Genomic DNA, 9,356 nt, shown 5'->3' on the forward strand with positions numbered 1-9,356 from the left:
AATATAATTGTCAAATTAACCAGTTATGGTATACGTATACATGTAACTACCATAACTGGCTAATGCGTTTTAAATGCTAAAATAATTTTCGTATAATTTGTTAGGACCTCGGCAAGTAATACATGTACAGTTAATTTGGAAGCTATCTATTAATCAATATCTTCAAACCGTGTAAGTTTAATGTAAATCTTTGGACATTGTGTTTTGTGTCTCACAAAAGTACCCAGATCTTTTAAAGTTGTGGGTAAAATGAGGGTAAAGAATAAAAAATGCAGGAACTATAGACATTAAAGACTTCTCTGATTTTTACATTTTTCTTTAGACTTTACATGTATTTTCCCAAAGCCCCAAAAAGTTAATAGCCTGACGTTTCAACCCTAGCAGAGTATTTTTTGAAGGCTAAATATTTAAGAAAAGGTCAATTTAGTCTTTGTAACATAAACAATCTAAAATTTACAAACGTATAATAAAAAGACGTTCGTTTTCAATGCCCTGACAAAATTGGACAGTGCAAGGCATTCTAAAATGCATAAATGGCTCGAAAAAGTTGATACACAATATCATTATTAAGAACTACAGATTCCCTAATGCGCCTTACAAAAAAGGATAAGTGTAAAATATTAAATTATAAAAAAATAAAAAAATTGACAAGAACAGCAACGACAAAGCAAACTATACAAACATCAGGTGGAAATGGTAAAAAACAAAAATAATAATGGCTGTTCCAAAAATGTCACATACAGTTCTTTTTGTTATGCCCCTTGAAAACTCATCACCAAAAGGTAAAGCAGTAGTAATGTGCACGCACACTTCTTCTGCCAATGATAGACATCTTAATTTGCAGTGTTACAGCCCGAGCTTGGAAAACTATGGAAAGCCATAAATTAAAATCCCCCAAATACTGTAGCTCGCTACTATTACAAAAAATGTTCAAGGTATTTTATTTGATTGAAAGTTTGCAGAAAATGTTGAATTTTGTTAAAACATCTGTTAATAAGATTGAGTGTTTTACGAACATTCGGCCGGCCATGCCAACCAAGGGTGTTTGTTTGGGTGCGTTCGTCTAGCTTCCCTGGGTCGACCCCGGTGTGTGACGGTTTTTTTCCCCAAGACGAACGTGTGCAGATAGTAACCCACGTTCGTCCTGGGAAAAAAAACCGGCACACACCGGGGTCGACCCAGGGAAGCTAAACGAACGCAGCCACTATTAACATCATTACGCAAGGGGTCATAATGTGACCCGCTCAAACGAAATACATGCATACGTCACTAACAGATTTTATTTGGCATCGCTTTTCTTATTGTCAACCTCTTCGACGGGAAGTTCTTGCTCCTTGGGCTGAAGTTGAAATACTTGGACCGGTAAAACACCACTAGTGCTGCCTTCTTTCCTAATATCACGCTCACCTGAAATAAAAAAACAAAACAAATCAAAAAACAAAAACAACAAGTGAACAAACAAAAAATGAAATTGAAACAAAGTGGCGATCTTTGTTATTTATTTATTTATTATTTATTTATTTATTTATTATTATTATTTTTTTGGATCTGACACCACTAAAAAATCTTCCGCCAAGTTAGATATAATATTTTGAAACACAGCTCCCAAATAGCATGTTAATCAGAAGTTTTGTTCTTTAAAGTTCAAACAATTTCTACTAAATAAACCTAAAATCTGCAAGAATTCTGTAAAAATGAGATTGAGCTTGGGAAAGATCAACCTCGTCCTCAAATGAAAACATGAACTTACTTGAAGCTGGCGAGCCTTTGCTAGAGCTTGCTGTTGGTGATTCGTTTAAGTACCCATTGTCATCCGCTCCACGAACTTTGACCTCAATGAGATCGGCCTCCGATGACCAGCCGTGACCGTAGCTTGAAAGTGGATATGCAGACTCGCCATGTTTGGCAATATCGAGACCTTTCGAGAAAAGAAAAACAGACGACTTGGTGAGAGTCTAATTGCAGGTGCATTGTTGTCTTCGACAACCATTTTCTAAAACCTCACACCTCCACAAAATCGGAGACCTTTTACCGACACTGTGGCAGCAGACTTACAAGGCGAGTCCATCATTTTCGGATTCGTTCGCTTGCCCTGAAATGGAAAGTTACCTGATAAGTCTGCTGCCACCTAGCGTTCCAAAGTCTCAAATTATTGTCCTCACCTTTGGCCTCTATTTCCGGCGACACTCGCAAAATGCCAAAGATCCTCATAGTTCCAAACAAAATGGTTGTCAGTACTCCTGTCCACACAATGATGACCATAGCACCCAAAGCATTCCAACCCAAAGCCTGCAAACATCAATCAGTGAAACAAAAGGAAACATATTATATTCCACAAAATCTCTCTTATTTTATTTTAAACTTTACCAAAAGGTGTTTTTCAAATCAAGTCGAATTAACTTACAACAAATGCGTCTTGACTCCATGTAAAAACGACACCTTCTCCAAACCGAAAAATAGGTACGGAAAACACACCCCATAAGCCTCCTCCAAGATGAACTGCAGATAAAAACACAAACAAAGAAAAATATAACCGTAACAATTTGTTGAGAATTTAGAAAAGTTGTTACTTAAATCTTCGGACATTAAAACAATCTTGACCAGGAGTAGTCTAGAGAAAAACCAAATGTATAAAAGGGAAGTTCCAATCAATCAAACCTAAAAATTATTATTTAAGTACAGGTGTAACGTCCCGGTGAATTATATTCCTTGATACCCTAGACTGGATCATTCAACAATATTATTTCCTGAATGTCTGTTCCTCCTTTCACGAAAACAAGTTTTCTCCAAAAAAGCAAAGTAACACAAAGTTAAAACAATGCCAGTGGAGTAAAAACAAATACGTGCTAATTTTTGAGACGCTGTATAAAGCATGACCCTTCAACTTCTGTGACCTTTGGCTCGCCCTTACCTGCTACAGCATCCAAAGGGTCATCGATCTTTAATTTGCACACGGCATAGCTCCAGACGACATAGACAACGCCTGACACAATGCCAACGATGGCGGCGCCCCACGGTGCTAGTGCATTACATCCAGCACATATCGCCACCTATTTTCGAATTAACAATAGACAAAAAGGTAAAAAGACAAACAATTAAAAACACATGAAAGCATATGCCACAAGGTTTTTTCTTCTTTTGGTATTCTCTTGAAACTTCGATGACGAATAATTGAGCCAACATGTTCACTTGATTGTTATTGTACCCATGTTTGGATATACCAAGTGAGAATACTGGTCTTTGACAATTACCAGACGTGTCCAGTGACGTTAAGGGAGGTGTCAGTCTGCTGCAAAACATAACCCACTTAAGATTTCCATAACACCATAAAGTCACCACATAACAAGCACGACATGAAGACTCTCTTACCATTCCAGTCAGTCCACCATTGAGCGTAATTAACAAACTCCACTGTCCATTGAAACCAAGTTTTTTAATGACCATGGCTACCAGAGCACCATGCCCACCGCTAATGATGGTGTTGACAATAGAGATTGCCACAACCTCACCGTCTCCAGGCTGGGAGATACTCGCCTGGGAGCCGCCATTGAAAGCAAAGAAGCCAAAGAAGAGAATAAAACCACCCAGGGCTGCGAGCTGTATGAAGAAGATGAAAACAAAAAGGGGAAAAGTGACTAAAGCCCAGTTCATATTGCCTGCGAATACAATAGACCTTATCGCAAATACCAATGCGCAAGCGCAGACTATTGAATGAGGTGCATTGTGGGATAGATATGGATCAAATTTGGATACCAGCTAGACCACAATGCACCTAATTTCAAGCTTCACGCACGCGCCCCAGTATTTGCGAAAAGGTCTATGCGCAGTTGACGTGAATTTTATGTTACAACTCTGCCCTGCGCTGCGATATTCACAGGAGAGTTGAGCACAATATTCAACCCCTGCGATATATGCTATGCTATTCAATTGTAATGTCAACATTCGTATCCCAGTCGCAGGAAGTATGAACTGGGCTTCAGTAATGTTTGAAGGTTTGCATGTATTACAAGCCAAACTATCGTTCTTCGGATGAGACATAAAGCCGTTGGTACCGTGTGTTGTGAAAAAGCATGCAATATAATCAGGTACACTTATAAACAATTTGCTAAGCATGGACAAAGTACAGTTTGTTTGCCAGCCAAATGTCATTGTAAGTTGTTGCTACTGAAACTATGTGTACTTCACAGCCGAGCTGCCATAATTACAAATGAAAAATAATGAATCAAATATATGGACAGTTCTTACCGGTACAGTGTGGCCATGTATAGTCACTGCTTGTCCGTCCTTGTCGAACCGGCCATGACGCGGACCAACCATAGCTGCGCCGACCAGAGCAGCCATTCCTCCCACCATGTGAACCACTCCACTTCCGGCAAAGTCCTAGAAGAAAAATATAAAAAAGAGCTTTAGTTTATTTTATTTGCACAACTTAAAAGAAATCCACCATCATACCAACAAAAAACAACCTATGTTTGACTTGAAGACATCTATTACTGAACATGATAATATCTACTTTTTGAGATAAACCTGTCAGTGACAAATCGTGAAAGAACGCAATTCACACGTTATTATAAAACTCTTGTCTAGTTAAACTACATTGGGGGTTCGATTTTTAAGCACAACAACTCGAATGAAAAACCATCCTACCATAATAAAGGGCTAAAAAGTTAAATTTGGACGTGAAGACATCTCTTACTGAGCATGATAACTTCCTTTTTGAAAAAGACGGAGCCAAATATCACGTTAAAGAGCGTGATTTGTTTTCTTCACACTTTGAAACTTTATGATTATGAAACTTTATGATTATGGTACAATACACCAGGGTAAACCATTCGCTCGGCCCCAGCGCCTTGCCTTATCAAAAGGCGCTGGGATGTGCAAACATATGAAACACCTTCATGGGTTAAGAAAGAAAGGCTAGCGCAGAAATTCGCCGCTTGCACGTAAGCGGGGAATCGTGATCGTAAAAAGCGCAGAATTCGGCGGTAAGCAGAGCCATGAAATTGGGCCCAGTTCCGTCATGCATCACACTCACTCTGCACGCATGACGTACTTCCTGAACAAGAATCCGTGCAAGTTGATTACCAAGCGGACCTGGATTGGCCGCTGGGGTCGAGCGAAGGTAAACCAGGGTACCCCAAATATTGCAATTGAGAAGCATTTTTCGAAATCATGTTTTTATTTGTAAACTTACCTGATAGGTTATTCCTTCTTGGCCAGGGCCAGCACCAAGCCACCCTTCCGCTGACCACGCCCAGTGACTAACTATAGGATAGATGAACCCTGTGGGGTAGAAATTATAAAAGAAAACTTGTTTATTGTTGACCATTTCATTAAAGGCAGTGGACACTATTGGTAATTATTTAAAATAATTATTGGCATAAAACCTTTCTTGGTGACGAGTAATGAGTAGAGGTTATGGTATAAAACGTTGTGAGAAACGGCTCCATCTGAAGTGCCATAGTTTTCGAGAAAGAAGTAATTTTCCACGAATTTGATTTCGAGACCTCAGATTTAGAACTTGAGGTCTCGAAATCAACCTTCTAAACGCACACAACTTCGTGTGACAAGGGTTTTTTTATTCTTTCATTATTATCTCGCAACTTCGATGACCGATTGAGCTCAATTTTTCACAGGTTCACCTATTTGCAAAATGATTATAGACCTTATGCATTGACGTCATCCAGCGGCCATCTTAGTGGAAAAACGGTGACGAAACAATCGAAACGCACAGATTTGTACGCGCGGCGCACAGGATTGGCCAACGAACAACCTCCTTTTGACCTCTAGGTGAGGGCGCCCTGCTGAAATGACGTCATGTGCATATAAGGTCGATTAGCATTCATTATTGCTATTTGATATGAGGAACAAGACCAGGCCTACCTGTAATGATGCAGCTGTAAATGAGGTACGCGCCGAATTCAGTTCTCTCTGCCATGGCTCCTGAGACTATTGTCGTAGCAGTTGCCGCAAAGACGAAGTGGAAAAACCAGTGGGAGTACAAACTTGAAGGCATGTTCTCAAAGAAGAAGTAGCGGTAACCGAGGAGGGCATTGCCGGGACCAAAGGCGAAGGCGTATCCCACTGCCCAGTATGCCACGGCACCGATACCTGGACAAAGGGAGCAAGGATCATGGTATAAAACATTGTGAGAAACGGCTCTCTCTTAAGTGCCATAGTTTTCGAGAAAGAAGTAATTTTCCACGAATTTGATTTCGAGACCTCATATTTAGAACTTGAGGTCTCGAAATCAACCATCTTAACGCACACAACTTCGTGTGACAATGGTTATTTTTCTGTCATTGTTAACTCGCAACTTCGAAGACCGATTGAGCTCAAATTTCCACAGGTTTGTTATTTTATGCATATGTTGAGATACACCAACTGTGAATGCTAGTCTTTGACAATTACCAATAGTGTCCACTGCCTTTAACTGGAATGTTTTTTATGATTTGAGGCATTGCATGGTGAGGTATCAATATCATTATATTTGGTTTGCGGTAACACCATGTGTGTATCTACTTGCCAGGTAGAGTTTTTCCTTAATAGAGAACTGTCTTTCTTTATTCTTCTACCGCGGAGTAGATTTATCGGATGTTTGGGAGACTTCTCAGTTCTGAGAAGAAAAGAACTGTCCTGCTTTTAACTTCTACCCGGGCGGCGGGATGTATACAAATTGGCTAGGACCACTAATTTAGCTTATACTATAAGATCGTTATTAAACGGACAACCGTGGAGTCAGTTCTTGGATTGGGAATGTGTGTCATAACTTCCACATGAATTCAAGAGTTTCGAAATGAACTAAAAAACAAACAACAATTTTAAAAACAGTGCAATATCTATAATTATAAATAGGATCAGATTTTGTGTCTCCTGTCAGGCGATATAACTTACGTGTCACGAACGGGAACTTTACCTTTTATGTTAGAGTTGTGAAAGAGTGCCACTTTTCTTCATATCAAAAGTTTATTAAAACAAACCAGAGTGCACTCTCTCCGTAAAATATCCGCTAATAACATACTCAATGGTTTATGACTGAAACTTACAGACATCCAGTAGATTTTTGATGAGAATATTGGTGGTGTTCTTACTGCGGACAGACCCGGCCTCCAAGAAAGCGAAACCGCATTGCATAACTGTCAACAAATCACATCAAATCAAATGAATTCATTTGCAAAAATTACATTTTATATTGTTGTTTGCATTGATACATACTATTTAAACTCAAAGAGTGCAAAAGCACAGAGCAGATCAATGACTGTTAAGAAATGGAATCATCGTTTAACAAAATAAAAAGTTGGTTCTTCCCCCCAAACATTTCTTTTAAACATGAATCAATAATAAGAAAAATTTCTGTCTAATTGTCATTTTTTCTTTAACTTAACTCTAAAAGTATTCAAGCATGACGTCACAATTCTAACCCCAAAATTGAGGCCATCGGCGCACGTCACGCCTCCACTAAAGTGCAGTGGCTGCGCCGACGGCCTCGTTTTGGGTTAGAATGGTGACGTCATGCATGAATATTAAGAGAGGCGTATCAAAGGTTTTTATGAAATGAGTTTTACTAAACTTGTTTTTAAATTTAAAAGTTTTGTTTTTTAATAATCACTGAAAGCTGTTTTCTGAGTGAAAACTTGCACTAGGTGCAAAGTTACGAAAAGTTACGTAAAATTGCGATTGACATCTTCAGTTCTCTTTTTGCGAAACGAATGATATTTGAAATCTCTTTGTTGATGATCATTGAAAGACTAGTTAAAATGAAAACACTCAAAGATATTAAGTGAAAAATAGTAGCAGTTTTCGTGATGAAAAATAAACTTACAGAAGATGAGACACGCCATCACTAGAAGAAAGAAAGTATCCGAGTTGGCCACTAAAGAGTCAAGTGATGACTTGAGATCGATGAGGGCATCATCCTCCATGGCAGGACCAGACAAGTTCACAAAAACCTCGCCCATACTATCACATAATAACAAACAAACACGAATAAATTGTCTTTTTGCCAAACTCGCCAAACCCAGTGCACAACATTGGTAAAGATTGCATATGTTCACAGGTTAATTGCACATCAGAGCTCATATTTTTAAGTTGGCCATACAGGAAAAAATTCCTTCTTGAATTAATATTACCGTTGACTGAAGAAGTTTGATCTATGCCGTAGCGTTGTAGCCGAAGTAGCCGTTTCGAACGGGTGGGGGGGGGGGGGGGGGGTCACGGAATCTCCCGCAACACCGGGAATCTCCAAACTGAGCTATTAATATTTATTTATAGCCTTAATGTTGACGGTCTCCCTATTTCCACACCCAAGTTTTTGATACAATCCTGGAACTGGCAGCAGAGAGATAAAACCGATAAGGGGATGCAATTTTTTAGTTTAGGGAAACTGATTGAGTAAATTGTCAATTGTTAATGAGCATATAAATAATAGAAGTTAAAAGGCTTACCTTAAATGCTTAAAAACCTATGAAAAAAGAGAGCACAGTTCAAGTTTCCTACCAGCTCACTGCAAGATGTTTTTCTCAATGACCCTGTTCGCGAGATATTCACCCGCGATGTGCAGGAATAATTAATATTCAGCTTTCTTATTTTGTCTTTAGTCTAGCTGAACAAACCTGGATATTCCACTTATTCCACAGGGGTTTCTAGTTTAAAGACGGGCCGTTTTACATTGTGCTACTCTGACCATCTATGATACATTGGCAGTTAATAGTAGTTTCCAGGAACCCTGCAGTGAGAAATCACCCCTTTGTGTGCAGTGGAACGTTCCGTTACCATGAAAGAGATGCGTGGTGTAATCGTGGTCCTCTTCAAGTTTAATTTGGGTGCTAGCGTGGTCTTATCTCATGGATGCTTTGTACCCATACTACCCATTGGGGAGAGGGAAGATGTTTTTGTTGTTGTTGGGAGGTCGACGGGCTTTTAGGATGCGGGAGGGCTCCATGTACATGTCGGCTACATGTATATGTACTTATTTAGGATTTGAGGCATTGCATGGTGAGGTATCAATATATATTTGGTTTGCGGTAACACCATGTGTGTATCTACTTGCCAGGTAGAGTTGTTCTTAGGGAACTGTCTTGCTTTATTCTACTGCCGCGGAGTAGATAATCGGAGGTTCGGGAGACTTCTCAGTTCTGAAATGAACTGTCCTGCTTTTTAACTATTACCAGGGTGGATGGTATAGAAAATAGACTGGACTACTATTTGGCTTATAGGATCGTAATTAACTGCACTGCTGCGGAGTCAGTTCTGAATAGGTCTAGCCTATTCAGAACTGACTCCGCGGCAGTACAGTTAATTACGATCCTACTAGACCTATTCAGAACTGACTCCGCGGCAGTACAGTGCCATCTTTG

General features: G+C 39.5%; 1 protein-coding gene across 1 annotated transcript; it reads right to left on the bottom strand.

Annotated features, from left to right (window-relative positions):
- Positions 1–1,200: 1,200 nt before the first annotated feature.
- LOC139953804 (putative ammonium transporter 1) lies at positions 1,201–8,537 on the bottom strand. Its single transcript, XM_071953370.1, has 12 exons — positions 8,445–8,537; positions 7,823–7,959; positions 7,047–7,136; positions 5,884–6,111; positions 5,195–5,283; positions 4,246–4,380; positions 3,370–3,597; positions 2,912–3,050; positions 2,405–2,499; positions 2,163–2,289; positions 1,751–1,918; positions 1,201–1,407 (listed from the first exon to the last, which is right to left on the bottom strand). Exons 2-12 carry the CDS (start codon positions 7,956–7,958, stop codon positions 1,280–1,282), a joined length of 1,563 nt encoding a protein of 520 aa, XP_071809471.1. The 5' UTR covers position 7,959; positions 8,445–8,537; the 3' UTR covers positions 1,201–1,279.
- Positions 8,538–9,356: the final 819 nt, after the last annotated feature.

The sequence above is a fragment of the Asterias amurensis genome, chromosome 22 (genome assembly GCF_032118995.1).
Source record: "Asterias amurensis chromosome 22, ASM3211899v1".
Classification (NCBI taxonomy): domain Eukaryota; kingdom Metazoa; phylum Echinodermata; class Asteroidea; order Forcipulatida; family Asteriidae; genus Asterias; species Asterias amurensis.

Bases quoted from the DNA above. Each gene is read 5' to 3' on its own strand.
- LOC139953804 (XM_071953370.1), bottom strand. From the start codon at position 7,958: ATGGGCGAGGTTTTTGTGAACTTGTCTGGTCCTGCCATGGAGGATGAT. The intron at 2,500-2,911 runs GTAAGGGCGAGC...TTTTATCTGCAG, and splicing joins CCCTTTGGATGCTGTAGCAG to TTCATCTTGGAGGAGGCTTA. The intron at 1,408-1,750 runs GTAAGTTCATGT...TTTTTATTTCAG, and splicing joins CAAAGGCTCGCCAGCTTCAA to GTGAGCGTGATATTAGGAAA.